This window comes from Alnus glutinosa, chromosome 8 (genome assembly GCF_958979055.1).
Source record: "Alnus glutinosa chromosome 8, dhAlnGlut1.1, whole genome shotgun sequence".
Taxonomy (NCBI): Eukaryota; Viridiplantae; Streptophyta; class Magnoliopsida; order Fagales; family Betulaceae; genus Alnus; species Alnus glutinosa.
The window spans coordinates 266,893-280,368 of NC_084893.1; the positions used below are offsets into that span (position 1 = coordinate 266,893).

Here is a 13,476-nt window from a genome sequence, read left to right on the forward strand (position 1 = left end):
AGGTGAGTGTCGTGTACGAAATGGTTTGAGTTTTGTGAACAAAATAGCAACATGTTCCATTTAATACAAGTTAAGGTTAAAGGTCCTTCCACTTGTCTACTCCAAGAATAAATTATAATTGAAGCATATATATATATATATATATATAGAGAGAGAGAGAGAGAGAGAGAGATTTAATTAATTTAAGATTAACCCCTTTACAATTGACAATTATTTTTCTCATTTTTAACTTTATTGTATTTTTAAATGCCGTCTTCGTCATTCTTCTTCCTTTTATGCTTCAATCAAATGCAAAATACCCATTCGTTTATATTGATTTGATTGAGGAAATTGGCTCTCGATTTCAACCAACAATTTCTTTCTTTCTTTTTTCACATTTAATTAGCATTAAGTGGGTCAATGATCCTGACCTCAAATTTGGACACAAATACATTTCATTGTCGCAATACCTTAACCTAATTTGTTACTCTCCGATCATATATTATAGGTTTTTTTCTTCCTAAGAAACAATCCGTAAAATATATCATAGGTTGTTAGACTCTCTATTCGACGTAAATTTAGTCGGAATTTAAAACTATGACATATATTAACCCCTGTTTTTCTAATGGAAAAAGAATTTGACGTGCATTCGGTGATTAAATAACCAAAAATATCACATTGTTCAAATAGGCAAAGATTAAAATTTGCTTTGAAGAGAAGCCAAATTAAAATTACAAATTACGTAATTATTTTTAGTGGCAGGCCATAAAATAAGTCACTTGTCCAAGTCCAACCAAAGAAAAGCATTTATTTTATATTAATTAATTTTAGAAAAAAAAAAAAAAAGAGTTAAAATGAAGCAAAACAAACAAAAGAATGAGTGAGACCGGCCGCATGTAATAAAAAATGAGCTAAAACTAAAAAGGGGAGTCGGCAAGCCGAGCCGATCAAAGGCCGAGCCATTATTTTCTTCAGAGTGACACCAGAATTTGAATGCTAAGTTTGCTAACGCTGCAGCGTACGGTGTTGGGAAAGCATTTATTCGCTGTACTCAAAAAAGCACCCACACGTGTCCTCAAGCGATTAGTTGGGCTTTCAAAAGCTTTGTTTCAGAAACTTCAGAGCTATGATAGTATGTGTCCCGATATACTACAACCTTTTCTAAGTTTTGTAAGGGAAAAAATGATCGAACGACTTTTACTTTCTCGTATTTAATAACACTTATTTTATAAGAGGTGGGACCTGGGAGTTTCTTTTTTTTTTTTGTTTTGTATTTTCACCGGGACTCGTGAACTTTATTTAAACTACCAGAATTTTATTAGTAAAATAATTTTGGAATATCCACGTGCTTATTATTATTATTATTTATTCTTTCACCCAATAGCCTACCACCATCCTCGCCGCTCCGGTCAAAACTCCGGTTTAATTTTCGGTGTTAATCATTATCATACAATGATTAGAGATGCGCACCATTTGGGGAGTTATGCCTCTCAAGTCAAATGGTCGACGAGCTAGCTTTATTAATCAACATCTTGTTGGATTGAGATTAATTGGGTTGAAAAATATGACCTTTAAAGTTATTAAAAGTTTTACTTTTTACTTTCTTTCTTTTTTCTTTTTTCTTTTTTTCCAAAAAATACGTTTTAGTTCAGTAAAAAAGTTAAAAGAAATACTCATAGAATTTTAGACCAAACAAATTAACTTTTTGTTTGGTGTAAATTTTTATATATTAAGCTTCATAACCCAATTTTAATCATACTCGTAGTATAATACTGTTGGTCGGAAGTGATGGTTTTATTACTTGCTTATTCATATGCTTTTCAATAGTTATACTACAAACAATAATGGAATATGTTCTTAAAAAAAAAAATACAATAATGGACTATTGATTAAACTAATAAGCAATTGAGGTAAGAAATTCGCAAAGGAGTGGTAGCCATTCATAAAATTTGACTCATAAGAGAAGCATCAACAGTTAAATATTGCTTAAAATAACTGAATCTTACAAACTAAGTGAATTTCGGCTATGTTATGATAAGGAAGGTTACATTTTAGAGATCGATCAAAACATATGATGCAATCGAGTTCTCCTGCAGTAAATAATGCATGTTTATGAATTGAGATTTTTTTTTTTTAATTATTTGTCTGGATTTTAGAGAAATTGAGAGCTTAAATTTTAAGGTGTCCAAACATGTAAGCTCCGAGTCTATCGAGTCTTAGGATCCTCTATCTCATTTTCTGAAAATTCGAGTACGATGTTTTAAGAGATATCAACCCCACGTAGATTTACAGGATGCACAATAACAAATACTAAATATAAATAATAAGAACTTCTTCTTTTAAAAAAAAAAATATTATGTTAATCCCCATCCTTAAATTCTAATGAATAATTAAAGGGCCACTAATGGGTGGGAGGATAACTTTAAATAAGTTTATTTTTTAATATTTTTTTTTTTATATATATAGATAACTTAAATAAGTTTAAGTTGCATAAAATAAAATAAAAAAAGGGATGCCACGTGGGTTCAATTTATTTCGCAAGCTACATAAAATAGCTGGAGCTGAATAGGCCCCACGCGTCGAGCATATGCTTAATGATCCATGTGACAATGTTGTACACGACAAAATAAATCTAATCTAATCATTCATATTCATTCATACGAGAGAGAGACAGAGAGAGAGAGAGAGAGAAAGAGGGGACACGTAACCCCCCAATAAGGCATATTCGTATCCCTAATTTCTGGTTGGAACCAAAATTTTGCTATAAAAAAGACTTGCCCTAGTTTTGGATATTATCAACACAAGCTTTTCTGAATTTGCATATGTTTAGGTAAATTCTGGTATATCTGCTTCTTCTATTAATGTCACCATCCAAATAAATTTATAGAATTTGTAAATCCGAATCAGTTGAGTATTTTATATTATATTGGTCCAGAAATTAATTTCATGAATTTGGGTACAGCATTATTATATTAATTATGTTAATAATTGGTTTTATTAAACATGAGACTTCATCATCACATGTGAAGCTTAATAAAACATAGGTTTTCCGATTAGTAATACAATCATGGCTCTGCTTCTCCAATATATAGGTGGTATATCGTCTATATTTTATTTTGTTGGATTTAATAATATACATGATATTATATTATTTAAAATTTTTAAATGGCTTGTTAATATATTTACCATGTGACAATATATACAACATTAATATGTGAAACTTAATATGAACCATAAAATCTCAATTTCAATTTCACTTGAAATTGAGAGGATTCCGATCCCCGCTTCCTAACCCAAAAGAGAGATAAATAAATAAAATTGACTAGATAATGTTTGGCATTACGATTTTAGACCAAATAATCACAGAAAATGTGTTGTTTGTAAGATCGTTTTTAAAAGGTTGCGAATTAAAAATGTAAATTTTTAGAAAAAGTACATATATATCTCTTAAACTACCACTTAATTATCAATATCCTCCTCTCAAACTACAAATAAATAAATAATAATAATAATAAAAAAAATCAATATCTCCCTAAGACCAACAAAAAGACAAAAATGACTTTTTTTTAATAAGACAAAATTGTCCTTATAAATTTGAAATTTAATATGGACCATTAAGTCTCGATGTCAATTTCACTTGAAATTGAGAGGATCCCGATCTCCACTTCCTACCCCAAAAGAAAATAGAAAGAAAAGAAAAAAAGACTAGACTATGTGTGGCATTACGATTTTAAACCAAATAATCACAGAAAATATGTCGTTTGTGAGCTTATTTTTAAAAACATTGCGAATTAAGAATGTAGATTTTTATGCAATTTAGTGCTTTTTATAAACACACGATTTTAAAGGTTAAACTTTGACTTCACCAAATATTTAATTATATTTTAAAAAATTATATTTTTTAAATCGCACATTTTAAATTCGGTAATTTTAAGTATCGAGTTATTAAATTGAAAATCTAAACCGACCAAATAATGCTTGTTTAAACGTTAAAAAACGCCACCACATATATAAAGTGGCCATGACTTCACGTACATTTTTACTTGGAAGTTGGAAGCAACTCAGCAATAAAAAAGGTTTTGTAAGTTTTCGGCTACGTACGCCAGGAGGTTGAGCGTTGCAGCTTCTAGCAAATTTCCGGCAAATCGGACGGTAGTTGCGAAAGCGAAAGCGAAAGAGAGAGAGAGAGAGAGTAGAGAATGCGGTTGGTTAAAAATTTTTTTTAAAAAAAAAGGTTCACGTGGAACGGGTGGGATCGTGGCCGTTAGATCCACAGCTGTTGTATGCATGAGAGTGACAGGCGAATGGGCATTATTTATGGCGGAGGGACAACCGGACAAGTTTCTTTGGCACCATAAAGTGTTCGGCCACGTGTCGTCTTGCAGTGGGAGCTTTATTATTCGAAGCATGGGCTTTCATGGTCGAAGTGGTTCATTTGAAAAGGCGGAGGAAGGCAGTATTTTTGGACCACCCGTGCATAAATTTGATAATGGAGAGGTGCGTTTTAATTTAATGTCGTGGCTCTTAATTCTTAACAGGTTTCGAGCAAAAAACGTTAAACCATAATCCCTACACTTACAATGTTTGAATTGCACCGTAATTCCAACATCTTAGTCTTAACGGTAAAAAAATTTCGATTCAAAGTTAACATGCTTCATTTATATTTAAGACAAAACTAAAATTTGCATTGAAGTTATAGTTGGCACGACCTAAACATGTTTCATGCTTCATTTTCGAATAAAGCTGAGCATGTTTCAATCACTAACAATTTTGCTGATTAAAATGTAAGAGTTTTTATAGTGTCAACTTATTCGAACAGATCTCAAGTAATTTATCTTTTTATTAATTATCAACAAGTTGAATAATAAATTATTGAAAATACAAATCCTGAGTTCATGTGAACCAACCAAATGGTTCGTTTGGGTGTTGAATTTTTGAAATCAGAATTGAATTCTTATTTTATTTAGGTTTAACTTTTTAAAAAAAGTAGAATAAAATATAATTTGTTTTTTTAAAAAAATTAAATAAATATATTTATTTTTGAAAAAAATAAAATCAGAATGATATTCTGTTGCCAAAGAGACTCTTAACCCCACAGATTGAGACCTTGCTAGCTCAGCTACATGTGAAACATGGATAGGTCTTCTCATCCCAATCGTGGCAACTCCCAACACCCACTCCCCTAGTAGAATTTAGAATTGTGTGTACCAAGGCCACGTGATTGTGGATCATGGAATTCCCTGTACATTGGGACCCAGATGTAAACGGGACAAGAATTCAAGTGTCCTGAGTGCTGTTTAGGTTCTGAAATTGCTAGGCCAAGCAACAAGAAAATATACATTGAAGAGGTAAAACACAAAAACATGGAAAAACAGCGCCAAGTCTCAACTACTGTTTAATGTGCGTGCCAAAGGGACAGTTTTTCCCCAAAAATTGAATTTTTTTTTTTTTTTTTTTCTACTAAAATTGACATGAAAAAAAAAAAACACAATGTTGTTTGCCTTTTAACAAGATAAAACTCCAACATATTTTTTGGGAATTTGTTTTGCCAGACACAGAATACTTACGTGGCACCTGTTGTAAAAGGAAGGGGTGTAACTTGTCAGAACTGGAAAAGGCTTTGAGAAACTGAACCACACTATCTCCACTCCACTCCAGACTGATTGGTCTGCTCTATCACATGATCCCGCCAAAAAAAAGTATTTCTCCAGTTCTATCGCACCCCCCCTGACCAAATCCCGACCAACCAGCTAATTACGCCATCTCTCTCTCTCTGTTTCGAATTTCAAGATTCCATACCGTGACCAAACGCTAAATTGAAAATATTCCCGCCCTTGCCATTGGACTCGCCCCAAAACATTTACAACTTTTCATGGCCTAAAAAGTAAGACCACAACCAGGAACCACGAGACAAAACTAAAAAAAGGACTTTTTAAGGAAGGTAAAAAATTTATTTTGGAGGATTTGTCTCATAAATTGAGAGGAAATGGCATTAAAGAAAATGGTTCTACCGATCCAGACTTCTAGTGTTGTATTGGGCCAGACATGATCTTAATAGGTTATAGTATATGTTGTTACTGGCCCATCGTTTTCAGTTGGTCCAGGGTGGTATATACCCCACTTGCATCAACTTTCTTCAACTACGGGAGTAGGAGAACATTAACAACATCATGGTCCTTTGATTTGTTAGCTATCGAAAAGCCCCTTTACATTTCCTATCTTATTCCTTCTACACTTTTTCTGCCCATGACTCGTCTCATGAAATCTGAATGTATTCATGTTAGGCCCAGTGCAACTTTTTCCTAACCATCCCATCTGTGCCGATTGCCATGCTTTATAGGAAAAATCTAAGTGATACATCAAACAGCTCTCTGCAGAGAATGATAATGGTATGATTAGTTTATAACCTAATTGACTTTCAACTTCAAGCTAAGCTATCATATGCGCTTAATCAGGAACTATGAGCATTTACACAAGGAAGGTGTTTTCCAAAATCCAGACAAGCTTGAGCTTTGATTTTAGTTATCGGGGATATGCACTACATTTGTAGTTGCTTTGTCTTCCTTTCTTGACGTCTTCTTCCGCTTCCTCTCAGATTGGGGTTCTTTAGCTTTCAGATCATCGCAGAAGGACCTCAATGAGGTAGCTAGATGTTCATTTCTATGTGCTGAAACCAAATTGAGGTACTAGTATTAGCACATTCAAAGAACTTAAAACGTGATCTCTCCCCCCTCCTTTCCACACACAACAAATAAAGAAAAAAGAGGAAGCCATAAGGGGGAAAAGAACTTGGGTCCATTTGGTTTTGCTGTCTCAAAACGTGCGATTTGAAAACACGCTTTTTAAAAACACAGTTAAACGTTTGCTAAAGTCGTGTCTTTTTAAAAATGCATTTTCCTTGATCTTGTTTAAAAACATAATTTTGGCATGCGAAATCGTCGGGCCAAACGGCCTCTTAGTTAATAACAGAAAAGGGGGGGGGGCGGGGTAAAAATCTTGTGGCAAATTGCAGAGGGCTAGGCATTAATGCCACCAAGTTCTAAAGCATCGGGATCCTCATTTCATGGTCTACATTATATTTTGTACATTATTATATTTTTTTAAATCTAATTTGGACATAAAACGAATCATTTATATTTCACTAAAAATGCAGAGACTTCTATTCTAGTTCTAAAGTTCAGGCAGATTGGAAGGTTATATAGATAGTCAACCTATAAAAGAAAATGATCAACAAATATAATTCATTTTAGTGATGCTGGTAGTCCTTGCAAATCAGGACTCAGAAAACTCACCAGAAAGTATGACATCTTCCATGTTTACAGATTTACGACCAGCATGCTGAGCAAATAGCTCAAGGTCCTTCGCCAACTGCTCTGCTATGTAGAAGTAACTCTCTCGTTAGTTAAATTACGTTTTGCACCCCCAAAAATGATTAAAGCACATAAATAACAAGAATAATACACATTCTTGCATCACCTAAAGAGTTCTAGGTGAATTATATGCAACCAATAGATTTTTGTTCTGACTTCTAAGGTTCATTTCACTGTTTCTTTTGTAACACAATTAGTTAATGCTACTCTTTAAGCTAGTAGTGTTAAATCACCACCTGTCCCCAAAAGTTTCAGCTGATAGGTTGATGGAGACAAGGTTGACTATTGGCTCTGATACCATGTTAAATTACTACTTATCTCAAAAGCTTAAGATAATAGGAAATAATAAATTTAATAATTTAATTAATATTCTAATAAGCATACCCTAGACTAGATACTCAAGAATGATATAGATGCAGGACAAAATTCAATAACGTGATAAAACTTCCTAAACCATTTCACACTACTCCAAGAAAGAGCAGGTGAAAATTGATACTTATGTATGATACAGTTGCAGCGCTCATTAGTGAAACAAACCAAATTAGAATAGATCCGGTACATGCTCATATTATTCATTTCAATATATGGTGTACCCAAGTCAGCAATTTTTTTTTTTCTTGAATCCATAGAATTCAATGTCATTAGTAAAAGCAAAATTATCTCCATTCTTCTCAGTAGACCCATATCTCAATCAACAATTCCTTTCCAATCAAACACTCAAATCCTAATTCCCCAACTAAATTTGACAAGAAGAGCTTCATGGTGAATTCAATAGAATCAATAGAATTCAATGTCATTAGAGTAACTTTATATGAACTTTATTTATGGCAGTGTTAGTGCAACGAGTGCGAAAATGGAATTAAATTTCATAAAATGAGAAAATATCACGGATTCTACTAAAGAGACAAAGTTAAGGAAAAATAAATAAATAACTACGGTAATTAGCTTGGAAACGGGGACTTTTGTGTGGTAAAAAAAAAACCTGTGTATCTGAAGGCCAAATCGGCAATGCAAGCCACTATGGGTTCAGATATTTCCATGCCGTTTCTCTTGGCTGAACATAATGAATAAATCAAACACAGAAATTTAGTAAACGCACCGTATAGTCACTGCACAAAAACGATTCAATTGCCGAGTTTCCTCAGCAAGCAAACAGTGGGGGATGGAAAATGGAAAAGAACCTTGGGCCTCGGCGATAGAGATGGTGGAGAGGCGAAACCGATCTCTCAAGACCTCGCTCACAGAGTCATCTTCTTCTTCTCTTTCCAAGTCGCTCCCACCTCCACCACCACCTCCTTCCATTGCTTAACTCAAAGCTAGGGTTTTTGCATTTCAATTTATTCTGCGGAAATGCGCGCGGAATGGGAGTGGCCCTCGAAACGCACCGTTCTCTTTACATCACAGCCTCGCACACTGACCAGGCCCTTCAATTGGATCTGGAGGCACCATTTTCTTTTAAACGGCCCAGTAAGATTTATAGGATGGGCCCAATCATACCCTGGAAAAATTGCAAAAACTCGGTTTGGGTCCAATTCTAACTTAAACACGACTCGTTGGAATTAGAACACTTTATTTCTTATATATTGTTATCTGACTTATGTAATCAAGTGATATCATCATTAATTAATCATAGAATATGCTAAATTAGTCGTAGAATATGCTAAGTGATGGAACCCCACAACTAATAACATAAATATATGGATAATATTAATTGTTTTCTGGTAGGAGAGACGACAAGTAAATCTAAGTAGGGCTGAAGACAAATTCCAAAAAAGCTTTTGTTTAAGGGAATAATTATATTTAGTTCTTAAATTTTTAACTTATTTGAATTTACTCATTGAGTTTTTAATTTCAAGAATATGGTCATTAGGTTTTGCACAAATTTTAAATAGGCCCCTTTGTCACTTTTTTTTTCTTCTCAAAATTAATAGTTTGTCATAATTTATGTGTGTCTCAATTGACACATCAGCATCCATATCAGCACCTAATATCAATATCACATCATTAAGAATCAAGCCCTCAGGCCATAAAAAGAAAAAGAAAAAAGAAAGATCCAACTTTAAAAACAAAAACCATCTCTTTCGTCATCCTAATCTTCTAGATTTGTAACATTAGATGGAAAACAGTTAACTTTAATACTGACATGGTCATTGACATTGTATTGGGTGCTAACATGAAACTTAGAGTGTCAAATGAAACGCATGTGACAAATGAAAAATTGTTAACTTTGATGGTAAAGTAATAGATGGATCAATTTGAAACTTAGACAAAACCTAAATACCTTATTTTTTAAATTGAAAACTTAAGGGCTAAATCCAAATTAGATGAAAACTAAGGGGCTAAATATAATTTTTTTTTCCTTTGTCTAATAATTCTCTACGATATCTTCTTTACCCTTTTTTCTATATTTATACTACTCTCCGAACACTAAAACAATTCATAAATGAATTGTTAATGCAATACATAAATGAAACACTACCAAGACTCAGACTATGAAAGCAACATATCAAGCAAAGACTACTACAATTAAACTACTAAAAGTAACGTAAAACACTAAAAAGAAGATAAATATGTTGACAAATAGAACTTGGGACTTTGGACTTGGCCTAAAGACTAAAGAAGATAAGAAGAAAACGTGAACAGCTAGCTATTATCACGTACGTCTTCTACTTGGAGTGCTAAGGTTGGAACTCTATCCATTCCCTAAGATTTCAGGCTGCTTTTTAATACTTCATCACATGGATCAACAAGAACCTCTTCCTTCCGCTCTTCCTTTCTTCATTTTCCTACTAGCTAAACTGTTAGAATGCATTGAGGCTCCCTATTTCCTTTTCCCTTTATATTTATGAGATCCAGAGTCTTGTAAGGTTTAGAGACTTTTTATTTTTTTATTTGTAAGTAATCGATACGTATCTGTAAGCCAGCTTAGTATGATCAGCCAGGATGACTCAGACCAACAACCCTTGAATCATGGAGATCGTGTACGTAAAACGGCGGCCACCGCAACAGTCCTTCAATTTTGGAGATTGTGTAAACAGTCATATATATTCTCAACACCAGTCACGAAATAACTGAGTCCTACCTCAGTCCTAAAGTCCTACCTATCTTCATACAACAAAGTTTCAAATCTACAATTGAATTTATGGGACCCAATATAGATTCTAAGGATTTGAAAATGAGATGAGTAGGGAATGAATTTGTATCATTTTCTTTTTTATATGAAGGAAATGTGATACTCCGAAAACATTCAAGGGGACGGACCATTCAATTTTTCTACATTATTAAAAGCGTAAAGTGCCATTAAATACATATGATGTATATAAAAAGAAATACCTAACTAGAATGAGCAAAAAGAACAAAGAAATCATTAGTTATGAGACAAATAGACTGTTGTTCACATATACAAAATTTTGAAGAATAAGTACTTAATCTCCTCCGACGAGACATTGTTGTTATTGTTCCTTGACAATCCTCAAGCTTCTACCACTGGATTGCGCCATAGGAGATTGAGTTGAGTGACGTCTCTCATCTTAAGACTCGTTACATTCTGGTGGTAGTAAATGTCTTGCCCTCTAGGATTATGACCACAACAAAAATAAGCAGGGTGCGTTTGAGGAGAGGTGTACTCAAGTACAGGGTCATAAAGGCCAGTAGGATTATGACCACAACAAATATAAGCACCAGTTTTCAGGCATATAATTAAGCAGGGTGCGTTTGAGGTATTTGGAATGTCAGCAAATGATAGGATAGACGATTCAGATAAACACCACAATATTTTGCCAAATTGCATCAAAAGTTTAATACATTGACATCTGCTATACACTGTATGAATCCATTAATACAAGCAGAGAATAACAAACATACACGGAAAAACTCAGGCTTTACATCATAGTTGGAGGAAGTTCCTAACTGTTCCTAGAAACAGAGCAAATAGATCTACGACAAAACTTATATCTAACCTCTCTTCCTCATTATGCAGGAACAGCCTCAACAAGCTTTGCAAAGTAAAATTGTGTAGTGGTGAGGCCTCTCTTTCTTATCCTCCACCCAACCTTTCGCAATGCCCTCTCCACGTCTGCCTCTGAATGGAGATATGCCCTCGTTGCCTTTGAAGGCCCTGGGAACAACTCTCCCACTCTCTTCAGTAGATCATAATAAAATGTCTTTGGTGCAAAGCTCAGAATCAATCGTTTCTCTGCCAATGAAGCAAGGTGGGCAATCATCCCGTCTGCCTTATTCTGTGGATAATGAATCAAAACATCTAGGCAGACCACTGTGTCATACTTCCCATCTAAGCTCTCTAAATCGCTCACTTCAAATTTTGGCATCACTGGTGCCGGCGAGAGCTCATCCTTGCCTGCTACAAGCTGCTCCTTTGCCTGCCATTAAATTTAAAACACAAACAAATAAGGTTTGCAAGTGCTGCATCAGTTGGACCAATTGTAGAACTCCTACAAGAACAGAAAGCTGACATGATGATGGGTAGATTATGATGCATTTTCTCAAGCACCATGGTTGAGCAGTCCTACTGAAATAGATCTGAATCCAACTTTACCTTGTCAAAATAGAAGGATTTTGATCCACCCTAACAATTATAAAGTTCTAAAGTTGCATCTAGTCTAAGTTCGTCTCTCACTGAAGCCCCCCAAACACCAAAATGACCAAATAACTCACTTTTTTACCAAGTTGAAACACATATTTATTCTTAAAAAAATAACATTGAAAGCTGAAACACCACACAGACAAAATCCACCTCACCCGCAACTGCAAGGCCGCAACTGCAAAAGCCGTTACGACGGTTAAACCAAAGCCAACACACTCACCTGCTTCTCGGCTTCAGCAACCATAGCAGCCGAAATATCGCTGGCCGAAACAATGGCGCCCTCCTTGGCTAGCGGAATTGACAAAGAACCCGTCCCACAACCAGCGTCGCACACAGTGACACCTCGAAGCGAACCTTCATCGGTCAACATCTTGATGGCATTCTCGACGGTCTTGGAGTGGCCGACCCTGATATCTCTCTGGACCCGGTTCACTTCGTCAGTCTCGCCGTAGATCTTCTTCCACCTCTGGAATCCCGTGTTGTTGAAGTACTCTCTCACAACCTCCTTGTCGTCCCCGCCGACCTCCTCGGCCTGGAGGCGGCGCCGCTTCTCTGGGTCCGTCAGGGAGAGCGCTGCAGCGAGGGCGGCGACGGAGCCTCCTCCTATAACAGCGACGGTGGTGCCGTCGAAGGTGGCAGCGACGTCGGCGGTGGAGAGAGGTGGGATGGCGAATGGGGTTGTGGGCTTGGTGGGTCTTATCGTTGGTGTGGGTTTAGGAGAGAATGCTAGAAGGTGTGGGTGGTTGTGGAAGCGAGCTGGAGCGGAGAGGGAAGCTGAGAAGGCCATTTTGGTCTCTCCGGACCGGAGAGGAGACAGAGACAAAGAGAGTTTCGGTGGAGGATACGTGTAAAGGTTTTTGGCAGCTGATAAGGCTATCCTGATTCCTGGATAAGATAGAACGCGGGAGTTCCTCTGATTCTCGCGGGTCCCGCCTTTTTGTAGGAGCTACTCAAGCCAGTAAAATCCCCAGTAACGTCAAAGGTAAAAAAAGAAGGTAGCTCAAGGGACTCGTCTTGAACTCTCATTCGTCGGCGCCCATCCAGCACTGGCATGACCGACGGGATCCCTCCCTTTGGGTTTGGATTCGTGTTCGTCTTAATCCGATACCTCTAACTAATTTAATTAAACGGTCAGACCATTAAGTCTAACATATTATTCACATCGAATTCGCAAAGTGTATAAGAAATGGTCGGTGCTAATCTTATCACAGAAATGCATTGCATTTCATTTTATGATGGAGAAGAAAGAGTGAGCTTTCGGAATGCAATCATCAATTTTGCCAATTACCATATCCTCCTGTGACCCTGTTCGTAGACAACCTTGTTTGTGCAGAACAGCTATGACTGTCTTAGCTTTGGTAAACTTGCCATCCACTCCGACAGCAACCCCAGGCACAAAACTGTGGCGAAAAGCCGGCTATGCTTTCGAAGTTACTGTTACTGGAGTCACTGTGAGTAGCTTTGTGAGGAAAAGTCCGCACAAAGAGCCAAAGACAAGGCCTTGTAATCTCGAAGATATTCGTT

At 36.0% G+C, this 13,476-nt stretch overlaps 2 protein-coding genes across 3 annotated transcripts; both read right to left on the minus strand.

Annotated features, from left to right (window-relative positions):
• Positions 1–6,132: 6,132 nt before the first annotated feature.
• LOC133875986 (protein MHF1 homolog) lies at positions 6,133–8,754 on the minus strand. 2 transcript variants are annotated; one of them, XM_062314278.1, is made up of 5 exons: positions 8,531–8,754; positions 8,332–8,403; positions 7,272–7,352; positions 6,452–6,646; positions 6,133–6,350 (listed from the first exon to the last, which is right to left on the minus strand). In XM_062314278.1, the coding sequence occupies exons 1-4, from the start codon at positions 8,649–8,651 to the stop codon at positions 6,498–6,500; spliced, it is 423 nt and encodes a 140-aa protein (XP_062170262.1). In that variant the 5' UTR covers positions 8,652–8,754; the 3' UTR covers positions 6,133–6,350; positions 6,452–6,497. The 2 variants fall into 2 exon arrangements, with proteins under 2 accessions (XP_062170262.1, XP_062170261.1); XM_062314277.1 differs by having other exon boundaries at positions 6,133–6,646; positions 8,531–8,752.
• Positions 8,755–11,103: 2,349 nt separating this feature from the next.
• On the minus strand, positions 11,104–12,842 carry LOC133874815 (magnesium protoporphyrin IX methyltransferase, chloroplastic). The gene is made up of 2 exons (XM_062312677.1): positions 12,173–12,842; positions 11,104–11,728 (listed from the first exon to the last, which is right to left on the minus strand). Exons 1-2 carry the CDS (start codon positions 12,737–12,739, stop codon positions 11,321–11,323), a joined length of 975 nt encoding a protein of 324 aa, XP_062168661.1. The 5' UTR covers positions 12,740–12,842; the 3' UTR covers positions 11,104–11,320.
• Positions 12,843–13,476: the final 634 nt, after the last annotated feature.

Coding starts and splice junctions, on each gene's coding strand:
- LOC133875986 (XM_062314278.1), bottom strand. CDS start 8,651: ATGGAAGGAGGTGGTGGTGGAGGTGGGAGCGACTTGGAAAGAGAAGAA. Junction 7,353..8,331: donor TTTGGCCTTCAGATACACAG/GTTTTTTTTTTA, acceptor TCTACATAGCAG/AGCAGTTGGCGAAGGACCTT. Junction 6,647..7,271: donor GGAAGATGTCATACTTTCTG/GTGAGTTTTCTG, acceptor ATTTGGTTTCAG/CACATAGAAATGAACATCTA.
- LOC133874815 (XM_062312677.1), bottom strand. CDS start 12,739: ATGGCCTTCTCAGCTTCCCTCTCCGCTCCAGCTCGCTTCCACAACCAC. Junction 11,729..12,172: donor TTGCTGAAGCCGAGAAGCAG/GTGAGTGTGTTG, acceptor ATTTAATGGCAG/GCAAAGGAGCAGCTTGTAGC.